General features: G+C 37.6%; 1 protein-coding gene across 3 annotated transcripts in view; it reads right to left on the bottom strand.

Annotated features, from left to right (window-relative positions):
* Positions 1-17357, bottom strand: part of LOC150087442 (uncharacterized) — a 667812-nt gene that overhangs the window by 300015 nt on the left and 350440 nt on the right. For all 3 annotated transcript variants that reach the window (XR_016546883.1, XM_090372072.1, XM_090372073.1), the window contains exon 8: positions 16075-16096. Coding sequence is in view for 2 of the 3 variants with exons in the window: in XM_090372072.1 (XP_090228198.1) it covers positions 16075-16096 (22 nt within the window). In the remaining variant the exon portion in view is untranslated. The remainder of the gene's footprint in view (positions 1-16074; positions 16097-17357) is intronic.

Here is a 17357-nt window from a genome sequence, read left to right as displayed (position 1 = left end):
GTACATTTAGAATATCATAAGCTATTAACACTATTAGTGTAAACTTCCTTGCATATATAAGTAGACATGTGATTGTGTCTCTGTTTGATATGCTAATGGTCGGGTTTCTGATATATTTAATAAAATACTCACAAATAATGTTTAATAAAACATTACTTCTATTTTGGTGGTAGATGACTCATCAACTGGTGCAATACCACCACTTTTCTTATTGGAGGCTTGAAGTGGTGAAACCCATGCTTAGTCATCAGAGCAAAGTTTCCAGCATCTCCTCCCTCCCCATTTCCTTCAACCCATCACAGTACTAAGTACTATAGGTTTTGATACCTTTCGTGTTTGGGGTTTTCATAAAAAACACGAGCACATGCAGCTGCAAAACGGGAGCTCATTGTCGCAATATGCATGTTCTGCTTCCTTCTTGGTCAGTTATAAGTTAAGTTCATTTGGCGTTGCAAAATCTTAATGTTTTTTGTTTTTGCTTTACGCAATATGATTTATGCACGTGTTTTTGATATTAGTATAGGAATGTATTGTAAATTTTACTGTGCTCGTTACTTCGATAATTATAGATGGGAGGGCTGCGATGCTTCATACCCATTGAAGTTCGTTCTAGTGAATTTAAAACCAAATAAATTCCAACGGTATTTTAATATTAAACAGAATCAGTTTAAAAAGAGTTATGCGCATTTTTATTTTTTGTAATATTTGCATATTACACAAAAGATAATGATGTTAAATGCACCTCAGTTTTTAGAGCATTTAAACATCATAATTTCAAAAAAATTTTTTCATTAAAGCCTAGATTTTTAAAAATAAAAGTCTGAACTGTGGTTTTGCTAAATCTTTGCAGCATTTTGTCACTGGTATTAATTCTTGTTCCCTTGATTTTTTTTTTTTTTTTTTTTTGAAAAATACAAACATAAGATAATCAAAGGGTGGAAGGTAGATCAAAATGGTGGGCAAGTCAGGTGAATATGGTAATTAGCACTTTGCGCTATGAGTATTTCATCACTTTTAGTCAGTGCAACTTAGTCTAGTCTTATTTATTTCAATTGACCCCTGTACCGAATCATAACCCAATTCACCACAAAGCCGAGAAAGAGGGTCCTCCACTAGAAAACTTATTGCATAATAAGTTTTCTAGTGGTCTAATACTCCATATATAGGAAACGATTGAAATCAATCAATTGAGATATCTTTGTGGACGACCAAATAACAGATCCGCACATGATGAGACAGTGTTGTCCATATCGCACTTGATAAATCGGTGTTGGCGACACCAAACGTTTTTTTCTTATGTGCGACACTTGACCAGAATGACTTTGAAGTGATTGGTGAAGGGACAAGCTGTTATCCCTTGCAAATCCCCGTTATTCCACGTTATTCCATATGGGTGCTAACCTCTACGATTTTGTTTCCTTGAATCCAGATAGCAGCATCATTTTGTATTTTTTTTGTTAAGGAAAGTGATTTACGTCGATTTTTGTTGGCTTAGCTAAAAGCGAACAGAGCAGGAATGTTTCAATGAAAAGAAGACAGATTCCCCCGTCTTCTTTTCATTGAACTTTTCTTTTAATTTTCTCAGGAGTGAAATGATGTAACCATGTTTCATCTACGGTTGCAATTTGATACACAAAAATTTCGATATCGGCTTCGATTTTTATTTTGAAGAAATCACTCTTGCTCTGTTTTAATTTCATTCGGGCATTTTAAACCCATGTGGAAAATAAAGTGTTTTCGTATACAAATTAAAATGGACAATATTAAATTTTTGGTCAGTTAAGTTAAGGTAATTTTTAATATCCTCCATTACCGTGACATGCAGTTTACTGACCTTGGAGCATCGTGAGACCCTTATTGTTTCTAAAAGCTTATTTCTAAAATAAGCTTTTAGAAACAATAAGGGGAAAAGGTGCATGATTTGAATATTTGATATTAACTTATATAAATAACATAATCCTTAGTAGTTTGCATTGCTCTTTATGGGTATACGGATGATCATGTATTGCTTATATTTTTATCCCGGTTAGACAAAAATACCTGGCAGTTTATGCTGAAATAAGAATACCAGATATCGTTATGTAATAGCATGCTGAAGCGGTAGAAATAATTTAATCACCTCCGGTTGTAAATTATAATTTATTAATTGTTTCCGTAAAAAGATTATGCTTTCATATGAAATGAAACCTGTTTTTCAAAAAAAATTTCTATAGCGTATGCTGATTAGGTACTATCCTTATGCTGAGATCTAAGCTGCAGTCAAATATTTATTAACAAACCTCCTCCTTGATGTTAAGGTTTCTGTATTTGTATGTACTGGTCCCATTATTCATTGCATTATTTGTGTAAGTAAACAAAGGAAACAAGACTTAAATCTTTAAAGAATTATATGCAACATTATATAGATTTTTTTTACTGGAGATGCAAGGGGGTTCAAAAAAGATTTGTATTCTCCCATAAGTACTTGTGATAGAAAGATTTTTTTTTTTCTTTGATACCCTGAAAGCTCTATAGCAATCACACAAATTTCGGTTTCGATCTCACAGTTATTTATATTTTTTTTCTTTGCAGCACTGAATGAAGTGTCACAATGGAAAAAGTGGAATGCAGATCAGTGATTCGGTTCCTCTTTCTGCAAGGAAAACACCCAAAACAACCCACGAAGAAATGGCTACTGTCTATGGGAAAGACTGCCCCGGTTACAGTGTTGTTGCACATTAGTATAAACAATTCAAATGTGGAAGAATCTCAGTGCATGATGAAGAAATCCCAGAACACCCAACAACTGCTGTAACAGAAGAGAGTGATGCAAAAATTGTAGCATTAATCCTGAAAGATCACCATATTAGCATCAAAGAATTAACTGCAGAGCTCCAAATTAATGTAGGGTCTGGGGAGAACATTATCCATCATGATATGAGTAGAGTGTCTGCTAGATGGGTTCCCAAGCTTCTGGCCCGTTACCAGAAGAAGAAGAAAAGGGCATATTGAGGGGTTTTTTTCCACGGCTAGTCACCATGGATGAAACTTGGATCCATTACTATGATCTCGAAACTAAACAAATGTCAAAGCAATGGAAGCATGCAGTACCACCACTACCCCCCAAAAAGGCAAAGGTGCAAAGGTGATGTTAGTTAATGCTAACAGATTACCTTCAAAAGGGTTGTACTGTGGCAAGTATTATTCCAACATCTTCATAAAGCTATGTGTTGCTATAAAAGATAAAAGACTGGGAAAGCTGTCAAAAGGAGTGTTGTTTGCTCCACGATAATGCCCCTGCACATTCCTCGCATGCCGGAGTGAGGTGTGCCCACCAATGTGGGTTTGAAATATTGATGCACCTGCTTATTCCCCGACCTTGCACCCTCGGATTTCTTCTTCTTTCTTGCCCTAAAGCCCTTTCTTCATGGAAAACACTGTGCTGCCGAGTCATGGTTTGAAGGAAGACTTCTGCGGAAGTGTATTGAGAGATGGTAAAAATGTGTCATTTTGTCTAGTGACTATGTTAATGCATGTGGTGTTTGTTTCAGTCTTCTATCACAACTACTTCTGGGTGAAAAGAAATATCTTTTGCACTCCCCCCATCGTATGTATTAGTTTATAAATGTATCGTGGCTAAGATCGATAAAATCTCAACTTACTTAACTTTTCGAAGATCCCTTTTTACTTGCATGCTTATGGTTACTTTAGTTACGATTAATTTATGTAGTTTTACTTATTTCTGAAATGAAAGACTCGTTGTCACGTTAGTTTCGAGGAGATCTGAGCATTAATCAACTTCATTAACTGATTTAGAACAGGCCCAACCCAATTCCCACCAGGCAAAGTTACAATCTCTTTTGTAACCTCATCACTGAGGTTACAAAAACAATAGTTAAAACCACACTCTAATTGTGAGTCCAAATTTTAGAATATCAGAATAGAGAAAAAATTGTGATCTCTGCAGTCTTATTTATTATCGGTTTTATTTGTAATTTCCGAAATGAATAACAACGCTTCATTATTTATTATTGTGAAGTGGAACAATCGGCCCGAAGCTGAACTAATCAAGTTTTACGGCATATTGAGCCACTGAAGCAAAACTTTGCAAACTATTGAACCGCAAGGCGCTATCGGTGCCGGTCCGTGGCGATGCATTCCGTACTTGAAGCTTCAGAAGGAAAATCAGAGTTCTCTGTAACTTTAGTTTTCTTCGGAAAATCCACAGTGTTATCAATATCTGAGTTTTCTCTTTCCGTTCTGGCCCATACACATCTTGAATGACGAAATAACAACCCTCAAGTGAATTTCTCTACGCACGTATCAAAATTCCGAGTTCGCTATACCACATGATATTCGCAATCTTGCCGATCATGACTTGCAAGATATGAGCCGTATCTCCACGTCACAGGTATAAAAACTTTACACACCGGTGCGAGTAATCCAAACTGCTATCTCACCAACGAGCAAGCAGAAAAGCATGGTACCCAGTGTCATATTCTATTGTGATTTGATTAAAACGTTTACAATAGCTATTGTAAACGTTTTAATCAAAATCTGGAGTTTAAACAAATGATTTGGAATTTTTCTTTGCATTCTAGATTGTGTGCCAAATTAGCTTTTTAGATTATTGAATATAAAATCGCCTTTGGAATTTAAGTTTCGATTTTCGTAATACCACATGAATATTTCATTGTTAGCATGGACACATCAGTTATTATATTATATCTCGCTGATGGGGGAGTTCCACCCCGTGGTGGGTACCGATACCAAGTGCAGAGGGTGGTAATGTCTGGTGTTACTGTTGGTCGAGGAACTCTCTGACTATCCTGCAGATGTTCAGGATCACGACATGTTCTCTGGGAGACCTATTGCTGCTAGGCTCCTGTGTAGAGCCTTTGGCACCATACTGGTGGTTGGCACAATGATTAAGATGGTCATTTTATTATTATTATTTATTTATTTTTTATGTGCCTGTTTGTTTCATTTATGTAGATCAACAACAAAAAAGGAGAGAAAGAAGAAAAGAAACCGGCGGTAAACATTTAATATATCCAATAAATCACAAAATTACTCATTATTGAATATTTACAATTGATATTGCAGATATGTGTTCTCAAGTTATTGCGTTAAGGAGTTGTTTACCTCTCGAGTCCAGGCCTGTATTACACTCCAAACAGGCGATCCATGCAAATATAAAAATAAAAAATAAATTTTCTGTTTATACTCCGGGACGACCAGAAGGTCGTCCCGGAGTATAAACAGAAAATTATATAAACTAAAAAATTATATAAAGTATAAACTAAATATGGGACGACCAGAAGGTCGTCCCATATTTAGTTTATACTCCGGGACGACCAGAAGGTCGTCCCGGAGTATAAACTAAATATGGTACTGTTTCTTGTATTCTGTTACGGGTACAAGTCACGGGCTTGAACCCCGGTCACTCAAGGCACGTGTACTTATGCACCCGCGCGCCTGACCACTAGGCTACGGCGGCCCCTGTATAGAGAAAATGTGTAATGGGAAATCTATGCATTAGCTGGTGGGCGTGTTATGAATAGTTTATTTTATAGATTACTGGTGCTTCTGGCCAGCGGACTTACTTCTCAGCAGTGGTCCCAAATTAAGGATGGCAGTACCTGAATCTTTAAGGTGACTTTGACCGCTTCGTCTTTCCTGCAGCATAAAATACTGTTCAGGTAAATCTACATTCACCCGACTAAACATTAATTTTGTAAGCAATATATTTTATGAAAACAAAACAAATACTGAATTTCTCCATCGTCTGGCCACTGAATTTTTTTTATGCTTAGTATATGTATAAATATTATTAATGTATATTAATTCATAAGTTTAGAGGTAGCTTGAGAAAGTGTTTTCATAGCTAAGTCAGAAGCGACCATCTGTCAAGCTGAAAGATATGCTGTTGAACCCCTTTAACTGTAAGAGGACATTTTTTTCCACTCTTAGTTAGAGATTTCGGGCAGAGATAACAGAATTTTTCATCGATCAACTCCGGTTTTGCACCCTGCAGGCACTTGCAACAATTAAAAAAAATAGCTACCAAAAGGTTGCAGTGGTGCGTATATACACAAACCAACCTGCTGGACACACGTATTTTATACGCAGGAGCATGAACTGAGTGGCTTTTGCAGAATAACCAGCACGAACTCCAGAATGCAAAAATCTAGAACAATCTGGCTCTCTTTTAAAGATATCTCTATAATACTCTCTCTGATCACAGATTCATTTTTGTCTTTCAATGGGCCTATCTTGTCGGTTTAGTACTGACATTATATGAGGTGGCAGGAAATTTGAAACGTTCGTGACCTGAGTTCAAAACGGTATTGGTACAGTATTAAAATTTTCTGTAATTAATATATAACACTTCAAATAGTAATCTGCAAAGTTTCATGCAGTTACAATAGAGTCTTTTTAAATTACAGGTAGTGACGTCAACAAAGTTGTGTGGATGAGGAAAGATGAAAAAAATCAGCCTCCGTTCAGTCATTCAATATTTGGGAAAAAGAGGACTACGACGCCAAAGGCGATTCATGAGGATATGGTTATGACATTGGCGGATGATTCCCCTTACTATTCAATGGTTAAGAAGTGGGCAGCAGACGAGAGAGGGAGAGAGAGCCTTGAAGATGACCCATACTATGAAAGAGCTGCAACGTCCATCGCTACAGAAGTTGTTGACGATGTGCTTGATCTGCTGATGAATGATCAACAAGTGACAGTTGGATATACTGCATCTGATCTGAATGTGCGTACCACATAATAACAGAAGTTCTCGCTATGAAAAAGGTGTCAGCATAATGGGTCCCAAAGTTAAGTTGTTGATGCCATATCAAAAATGTACAAGAGTTGTCAAATCAAGTGAATATTTGCATCGTTTTCAAGTAGAATCAGCAGATGTTCTTGGAAGGTTTGTATCCATGGATGAGATGTAGCTCCATCACTTTTAGCCAGAGACAGGATCAGTCTAAACAGTGGAAACTCAGATCTTTACTTCCTCCAAAGAAAGCTAATTCGAGTACTGCTAGCAAGGTGATGGTATCGATTTTTTCGGATACTAATAGAGTGTTGCTAGTGGATTACCTTCAAACAGTCACAGGAGCATATTACGCAGGCCATGTGAGACGTTTGCTTGAAACATCAAAGACAAACGCCGAGAAAAACTCAGCAAAGGAGTCTTTTTCCACCAGGACAATGTGCCTACTCAGAAGTCTGTCATTACAACGGCTGCACTGCATGAACGTAGCTTGAAATCTTGGACCATCCACTATATTCATCAGATCTAGCACCATCAGGCTTTCACCTATTTCCTAATTTGAAAAAAAATATCTGATGGTATCCATTTTCCAACCAACAGTGATTACGTCAGTGCTGCAGTGAATGGATCCCTGGAGACCCTAGAGAAAACTTTCTTCGCAGCTGGAATCAACGCGTTTCAGCATCGGCGACAAAAAGTGTATTGACTCCAAAGGGAACTATGTTGAAAAGTAGCATTTTACCTACTCCTCAAACCTTTCGTACTCAGACTGCGAATTTTTCAAATCCCCTCCTACACTATAATAACGTGGATTTGTTTTGCTATTCTAATACCTTTCGGTTTCCTTTTCTTATCATGTCATTCATAAGATTTTAATTAATATATTCTTCAAGAATGGCTTGTTGACATAAGGGCGGCTGCGGCTCATAATGTTCTCCTGAAAACTTAATCCGGTGTATTACTGAGGTGGACAAAATCGCTGTTGCAAGTTATTTTAATATGGTAAGATGTAAAACGTCCATTAGGCTCGCACAGAATCGGTTTGTTACGGTGTCCTCCCTTTTTATTAAATTTATGCACGTTTTTATAGTTAAATGCAAAATTTGCATAAAAAATTGTTAGTGTTGGCCATGGCTCATATTAAATTAAATGATGCAGTATATGCTATTTTAAAATAATAATGTAAAGGATTCCAATGCAAATTTATAAGCCTCTGTGAGTGAATAAATTCGATACCCCATTCTGTCTGGCATTGGGTGCCATTATTCAGTCCCAACCTTTGGTGCCAACCTGTGTAGATATCACAGTACGGAAGAGTTTTATGAACTGTAACTTATCTTTTACAGTTATGTAGACCAGTGTTTCTGAAATGCCATGAAGAAAGTCGCGGTGTGTTGTAGTCGGTATTTTATTTTAGCCATTTTTAATGATTGGGGCACAGGATGGAAAAGACCTGAGTTCGAATCCCGTCAATGACGCGAGGAATATTTATGGGCCTTTTTCCTCAGGAATTTTTATGGCCTTTTTCCTGAAAACCCATGCTGCCCTCGCCTGAGATCGACTAACTCAGCTGAGTTAGTCGATCTCAGGCGAGGGCAGCATGGGTTTTCCTCCCAGAAACTGGTTTTTCGTCCAGAAAACAGCAAATAGACCACAAAACACATGCAATTTTCAAGCATAATATATACGGCTCAATATGGCCTAGATCTACAACAAACAAACAAACAAAGGATCGTTATGACGAATAAGCGCAGAGTTGCAGACTATAAAGTGTCACGGATTTTTTGCTTGGCTGTCTAGGGGAAGAAAAACGCATGCTCTTTTACAGCACTCCGCAAATTGTAGTTGACTTCCGCAGAGTGCTGTGGCATATCTTCATTTCCGATGGAGAAGTACAGCAACATTGGATGGACTACCTATAATAGCTGGCTGTCATCAGAAATCTCCTGGGGCGGGGATATTACCTATTTTCTAGTTACCGTCTCCCATTATACGTTTCACATTCCTTAGACAGGAATTTTGAAACATATAGGAAAATTAGATTCTCGTTAGTCATCCAAGAAAGTTATGATCAGAAGCGCAACAAGTTCTGCACTTCCTCGTGTGATTTTTGATCCTTAATGTTTAGCTATGTTACCAACCAATGAGTCCCCTTGACTTTTCGCCACACGCGCAGTCATAGTGAGGTAGTAGTTACGCCAATGGTTCTGAACGTATTTTTATTGTATCGAAGCAATGATGGCTCGACATGGAGATAATTGGTTAGCGTTTGATTTATTTTATTTACAATGAGTTCAGTTTATTTTATTTGCATCCTGCAATTAAATTCAGAAGAGGGATAACTGAAAAGCTCATATCAGATTAGTTTATAAACTATTCATCACAATTTAGTCTCTTTTAAATCCTCAATAAGAGTGAATTTAAAGTTCATGATATCGCTAAAACTTTAGCAATCATGGTTTGAGTTGTTTCGAGAGATAGAGACCAGCAAAGAAATCTATCTTTAAATTTTTCCCTGTTTAAAATGTAAACAAAAGCGAACAAGCCTCTCACCTTAAAATTAGGGTGTCTCTATCGCCATATCGTTGTTTTAGCATTAGCAGTGGCAAATGGTGCAAGAAAGAAAGCTTATACAGCATCAGAAAAAAAAAGGGGGACACTTCCCATTTAACCTATTAATTCCCTCCAATAATTTGTGTAGTGCTTCCTTCAATTTAAACTATCAACTTCCATAACAACAGATGGAAGCTTGTTCCAGCAATCAATCTGCTGGCTAAAGGTAAACTTCCGCACATTTATTCTGCAATCTCTCAATATGAATTTATGAGCCCTCATCTGCGTAGTCTGAGCAACAGGAAGAATCCCATCAGCACTGAGCTTGCTCAATCCATTCAAAGCCTTATACACACTCAAGCAGATCACTTTGCAAGTGCCTAGTCTTCAGACGCTGCAGTTTGCAGAACTTGGTGAGAGCACCCGTTTGTTCCCTTCACCAATCTCGTTGCCCTTCTCTGCTCTCATTCCAGCAGCTCTACATCCTTCCTAAAATGAGGCGTCCAGACCTGTACGCAGTACTCAAGGTGTAGCCTGACCATTGCCTTATATATAGGAATAATTACCTCCTTATCCCTGCTAGCAAAAATCCTTTATATCATGGACAAAATCCCACGAGCTGCCCTGGCAGCCTGTCTGCATTGCTCAGAGAACTTCATATCCGACTGCACAATTACCCCCATATCACTATCATTTTCCGCTACCCTGAGGGTAGTACCACAGAGTTGATACGTTACTCTGGGTTTACAGCTATCCATATGCAGGGCTTTTCATTTGGCAATGTTAAACTTCAGTTACCATTTCTCAGCCATCTACCTAACTTTTCTAGATTCTGTTGCAGTAGCATAGCGTCATTCCTGTCATTACCCATCCTTCCAGCCTTTGTATCATCTGCAAACTAGGACATTAAGCTTATAATATGGCTTCATTAATATCATTCATAAATATAAAAAACAATGGGTCGAACACCGAACCTCGAGGGACTCCACTAATAACATTAGTCGACGAAGCGCAGTGAAGTGTCCAGTGATTACCACTCTCTGTCTGCTCCCCCTCAACTGTCCCTTTATCCATAGCAGCAACTTGTCCTTAATGCCACACTGCTCCAATTTGTACAGCAGTCTTTTATGTGAAACAGTGTCAAAACCTTTCCTGAAATTCAAGTATGTGATATTAAAATTATTTCTTGCATCCAGTCCTTTGTAACCACATCGTAGTATCCAATTAAATTTGTCAGATGAGATTTCCCCTTAAAAAAACCAATGCTGTGTCTGAAGTATAATTTCAGCACTGTCTAGATGATCCTGAATTACTTGTTTTACCAGAGACTCCATTATTTTTTCCTGGAACAGAAGTTAAACGGGTCTGTAATTACTCGTGTCACCCTTTGATCCCCTTTTTGTGAATTGGGAATTCATGTTCAGTCCGCGGGGTTATCCTCTGAATCCAAGGATGGTCTCATAATTATTGTTAGGGATTTTCTTACTTCCTTCACTGCTTCCTCTTAATATAATTGGATAGATTCCTTCCACCCAGGTGCCTTTCTTATATTTAACTTCAACAATTTCTTCTCCACTTTCCTCTCAGTTGTTACAAAATCATTCAGCTTTCTGTTAAGAGTTTGATAAACTTCTGGTATCCCCTTCCCTAAAGAATTCCTTACGTGGGAATGTAGATGCAAAATACTCATTCAGGAATTTACTTAGGAAATGTTAAAATATTACGAGTTGTCTGTTGTATTTTGCTAATATTACTTCTGTGCTGTTCGTCACATTATGTCTCATTTTTTGTTTTGTGAAGATTCTAATTTCAGGGCTCCCTTTCTATTGGCTGTATACAGTAGGTGGGTTAATAGCGGATCGTGAATGGTACCAGACTCATTTTGATTAAACGGAATTTCGATAAAGATTGTACATATTTAAAGACGCCATTATCGGATTTTTAATTAAACAGTCTGTGAAATAGCCAGGAAGCAAGTGACAACTCAATCTTGGTTTGTCCACGAAATGTAGCTCATTACGGGTCGACATAAATGAACTCCAGTAATTCTGCCCCTAACAAAATGCAGCAAATTTACAGTATACATGTGGCTCTCTCTCTTTCCCTCCCCCTTCCCCTACTTAAATGGCAACTTCATCCCGAGGAATACAAATAACCACTTTGATGATTTGTGATGCAGAATTTAAAACTATGGTGCCGTTTAAGAAATATAAAAAAGGCACCTCAAATATTCTTTACCATTATAAACCAGTTATTATCATCCTATGTGTTTCGAGATTATTGATTAAATGCAATCCTTTGGAACTTATTTAATCAAGGAATCATCACGTAATTTAATTCATCATCAAAAGCAGCCTTTTTTTTGCCACGGCTGTGCAGAATTTTCACAGCCGGGGTGTAAAGTTGTTAGTTTTCCAGTGTAATTGGAATGGGCAACTAAATTTGCGAATGGGTTGTTCTTTCTTTCACTCCCAGTCTTAATGGCTAGTTCCCATTCTGCTGGTGTGTGCAAAGAGAATACGTAGAATGTGCATGGAACGAAGCTTATACTGACATGCATTTACCTTTACATTGTGCCATGACAACAAAAAGAAATGTGCGTCAGTTTGCACAAAGCACTCGCACATTTCTTGGCGTGGATTTTGACTACATTAGAAAAGGAAAAATAGTACAGAAGTTCATACCGTTGATTGAATCAACAGTTTAAATCTTATAAGAACAAAAAATATTAGTTTTAGAAGTGTATTTTCATTCAGAAATTGAAAATTTCTGAATGAAATCTCCTGATCACTATTGGTTACTCTATAGCATTCAGTCAATATTCAAGCTCCTGTAGAAATTCGCATTTTGTCCACATTTACTCTTAATGTTCTATGGAAGTGTTATACTACAAACATCAGTTTATATTTACTCTCTTGGGCCTGCTTTCTCCCTACATCCAATGCACAGGAACGGTACTCATGAGCCAAAAAATTATGACCACCTACCTAATAGCTTGTTGGACCGCCTTTAGCCGTGGTAACCGCTTGCATCCGGCGTGGCATAGACTCCACGAGAGCGTGGAAGGTGTCCTTATGTATCCTGGACCAGCTGGACAGAAGGACGTGCCGGAGTTCGGCAGAGCGAGGCACTGGCGTGGACGGGCGAATTCTGCGTTTCACCTCATCCCACAAATGTTTAATGGATTGATGTCGGGGGATTGGCGGCCAGGGAAGCACACTAAATGCTTGGACATGATCCTCGAACCATTCCTGCACAATGACACGGGGCGTTGTCTTGTTGAAAGAATCCAGTGCCATTTGCTACACATTCACCAAGTAGGGCAAAACTTGGTCCGAAACAATGCCGAGATACGATCTAGCCATATGGGCGTGTTCATTGGGATGACAGGACTCAGTGACGTTCCATGAAAACCTTCTCCCCCCCCCCAAAAAAAACCATGATACCACCTTCGCCGTCCTATTTTCCTTGAACTGTGCAGTCTGGTTGTAGCTGTTCACCTGCTCGGCATCGGCACCCACCCATCAGCATGATGGATCTGGAACCTTGATTCATCAGACCAGGCGACTCTTTTCCAGTGTCCAGGAACGGTGTTTCCTTGCCTACTGAAGGCAGAAGTGTCTATGACGGTTGATCAGCATGGGTACATAAGCAGGTCGCCTACTCCGTAGACTTATCCAGAAGAGCGTCCGTTAGATGGTGTGCTCTAAAACGTTTCTCTGTGCACCCTGGTTGTGGTTTGCCTTAACTCAGGGATCGTGTTTCATCTGTTGTGCCGGGCAGTACGTGCCAACCGCCGTTCGCCTCTACTGTCAACCAATGGTGGCAGCGTTGGTGAACCGCGTCCCGGCACGTTGGGTAGTTATGTCCCTCTTCGGCCCATTCCCGCCACACCTTCACTACGGCGGCCCCCGAACAGCCGACAATGCCAGTGATTGCTGAGATGCTAGCCCCTGCCTTCCTAGCGCCACAAATCATTCCTCGTTCAAACTTCGTCAGGTTCTTCGCTTTTCCCATTGCATAAGCTTCTCATTTATGAACTTACAGGCGTTACCCGAGCTATCACTATGTATACTGCGCTGATCTTTGACGTCACTCTTAGGTGTTGTGGGATGTGGAAACCAGAACTACCGGAAGAGAAAAAAAAATGCTACCCCCAGCAGAGATCGACTAACTCATCCACGTTGTGAAAATAAATGTCTATAAAACCTCATGTGTCATCGACAGGATTCGAAGCTAGGCCTCTTTCCACCCCGTGTGCATAGTGTTAGGCGCCTCCCAGTGGTTCCCACATATGCACCATGTGAACTCTGTGGAGACAAATAGTATCACTATTAAAGCCAGAAAAAGTGTTATGTGTTGCATGTGAAGTATTTTGTTAGGTTCTGTTGTGTGTTTTGACTTTTGGTCGTATGTAGTCCCTAGTGGAACCCCACGTTGCCCGCACACACCGTTATGAGTAGCCAGGCTGCCCATAATTCTTTGGCTGGGCTCCGTCAGGATCGCCTGAGCTTCCTGGACAGAGACCAAGTAAAAAAAAAAAAAAAAATAATAAATAAATAAATAAATATAAAATAAATAAAAATAAACTAAAAAAATGGAGACAACGCTCCATCAGGCGAAAAAAGGGGGAATGAAAGTAACAGTGCGAGAGGGCATGGATGCGATCACCATTTTGTTGGCGTGTATTTATGATGATTGTCCATGCTGGACTGTTTTATTGTTGTCGGATCTAAAAGCCCATCCAGGAGACAACTGTAAGAAAGTTGTGTAGGTCATTGATCGGTCATTTTACCGAGTTTCAGTTGGGTTGTTCATGTTGCGATATCCTTAGTATGATCCTTATAGATGTTATTTAGTGTAGCGGGTCAGTCAGTCCAGGTAAAATCCTATCAGGAGATAAGGTCCTCTGACCAGGGGGTTGTCTGTTGTGTGGAATTTGTCTTGCTGGTGCGTTATTTCCTAGGTGGTTTCCGCCCGGTGTGCGGAGGACGTGATTATATCAAACATGCTACCTGCGAGGATTAGTTGATTTGCTTGAAACATCGATTTCGTCTTAGAATTCACCGCTAAAACGTGTTTATACAAATGGATGAAAATGTGTTACTCCGTCTCTTTTAAATTTGGTGCCTTGTACAGAATTATTTATGGAATTCATATCTAGCAATTATTAGCCGAAAGTAAACCTTTAGTGTTTCTCTTTCGTTAATGCGCAGGAGGAGAAGTTTTTATGTCGTGGATGGAAATAAATCATATCCGTCTAATGACTTTTTTTTTTTTTTTTTTGTTAGCGCATAGGCTTCTGTGGCCATAATGCACCTCCCAAGGTTTTTGCAGTACTTTGATCCAAGCCCGAGGTGGGAATCGAACCCGCGACCTTTGGGTTGCCAGGCAAGCACTTTACCCACCCGGCCCGTCTAATGACAGAAATAGGATCAGTAACATTCTTTCAAATGGAAGGTAAGTGGCATGACCATTCTGCTAGCGCGAGGGTGTCCTCAATGGATTATATAATATTCTAATAAGCCATATTAGAATAGTATAAATAATATGTAAATTTATAACTCATTAAAAATATATAAATGTATGGTATTAATGGAACTGAATGGGTACATGGCAGAATCACCAATGGATTAAAATTTATATTTAAAAAAAAAACATTAAAAATTTACGTTATATGTCTATCTATAAAGAATATTTTTGGATACTCTTTTAAAAAAAAAAAATATGACCAGCATTTCCCGCTTTAGAATGGACCCAAAACATTTTTGAATGAAGCGAAAAAAAAGCGTTATGAATTCATTGGCCAAAGATTATTATTTTTTTTTCTCAGGATTTGTTTTTTATATATTTATATTTTCTTTTGCAAAGTAAAAGCAATTTGGCTCACAGGTAGTTATAAAAAGTAAAATGCAATGTCAATCCATGTTCTCCATAAAAGAAAAGCTTTGATTATATATATATATATATATTATTGATTTAGGCATATCTTTACAGAAAAAATTACGAAATTTTTACACATTGGATCTAATCATATGCACTTATTAAGATTCATACATTAACATCTACCATGGTATTTCTGATTTCATAATTTGGCGAGTCAGTTAACAACTAAGCATATTAGGTTATTTAGGTTTCAAAGCGCAGCCCTTAACACACATTTCCCGATTCAAATTACGACCATCACCAGATATTTGAGTTTCGATGTACTTCCCTCAGTATACTTTTGACCATTCAATATAATCCACTTGTTCAAAAATGTTGGAGATTACACTTATAACAGCGTAGTACTACACTTTAATTTTTGTTTAAAAAGAGGTAACTTTCTCATCTGCCGAGAGATGGCGCCACATACGCTCACTGACAATTTCTGAAAATACGAGAAATGGATTTCTTACATAAATGCTATTTTTATTTAGATGGACGCTGACAATAAACAAACAAAAACAAAAAAAAAATCTGTTCTCAGTTATCAGATTCTGTTCATTTTAATACTGAAAAACAATGAAATTTGTTATCCTTCGATTCTAGACTTTCAATATATTTTTAATGGAAACACACTATCTTAATTTCTGCTTTATTTGGCCAAATACAGTACTAAAATAACTTTGTGTTCATTTACTGTAATTCAACAGCACACATTATGGAATATTAATCATGAAAACCTGCTTTTATTGTATCGCGCCAATGGTTTTAGTGTTTAGTAATAACAGAATAATACACGTATAAAACAGGCTATTTTATTATTGAGTTTTACTAACCTGATGCTTTCCTGGAACGAGTCTGCATGGGAATAAAAGTAAAAATAGAATTAAATGAGTATATTCTTCGGTAGATAGCATAAATATTTTAAAGATTTTATGAATGAAATAATTCCATTGAAGAAATGGATTACACAATGACAATGAAAAAAAAAAAAACATATATATATGATATTTTTTATGTTTAAATTTATTAAAAAACTTAAACATAAAAAATATCATATGCTTTTGTGCTTGCCCTCTTTATGTCAAATTCCCCGAGTTCAAGATAAAAAGCATGTTTATAATTCCTCGTTAGTCTAAAATTTCAAAAATCTATATACATAAAACTGTTGAGTTTTTTTGAAACACGAGTTTCTGCAGCTGGTTTTAAATCTTTATTTTTAACTGGTTGATAATAGTTTCGAATAGCAGCATTGGAGATTTCTGAAATACTGTTAAATAAAAATAAAACAAATTCTTAAAAAAAATAATAAAATAAAATAATTCTGCATGATGTTCAAACCGTGATGTTCGAAATGAAAAACCTGGAATAATTCACAGGAAATTCTACTCCCAAAAAAAATCTCTCTCACACACACCATGTGTAACAAGTTGAAGACAGTTTCTAAACCTAACTAAATTCCATTACATTTATAATGGTAAGAATTTATTATTGTTATTTATTCTTTTTAACCCCTTATTTATGCGTGTCATGTTTATCTCCTTGCCTTTAACGCGGTATTTTGGGACGAGATTTCTACCTCGTGTATATCTCTCTATATGCAGAGTACTTCAGAACGTGTGAGCTATACTTTAAGGATCGACTCAGGACCCAAAAAGAGTGTGAAAAAAATTTTAGAACCATGTGTCCGATTCTGAATGTTTGCGAGTTATCGCTATTTAAATTTTAAGGGATGTAAACAGCCATAGCTCGATAACCGTTCCGAATAAGACTTAGGTTTATATGAACTTTACGCTGTTTTCAAGTCCTGAATGGGTCCTGCATCGATAGTTTTTATTATTACTAGAAAACTAAGTACAGCCCATATGTTTTGAAGCACCCTGTATATAAAATATAAGAGCCTGCTATTTTTGCAGTTTAATGTAGATAGCATGCAGGGACAGTTAAGCATAGAAGTTGTTTAGTCTAACCAAAGTATGGGATTCAAAATAAGCACAATAATTCAATTTATTTTCTTCGTTGATGGAAATAGGTTATTTATTTATCTTCTGAAACTGCCCAAATACCTGTTTTTTTTAGCATAGGGTAAGGAAATTTGTTGAATTCATTCACACTTTAT

Source organism: Mastigoproctus giganteus, chromosome 4 (assembly GCF_048544385.1).
Source record: "Mastigoproctus giganteus isolate SK-2022 chromosome 4, ASM4854438v1, whole genome shotgun sequence".
NCBI classification, from domain to species: Eukaryota; Metazoa; Arthropoda; class Arachnida; order Uropygi; family Thelyphonidae; genus Mastigoproctus; species Mastigoproctus giganteus.
The sequence above is the reverse complement of the archived record's forward strand: the minus strand, read 5'-3'. Positions and strand labels throughout refer to the sequence as shown.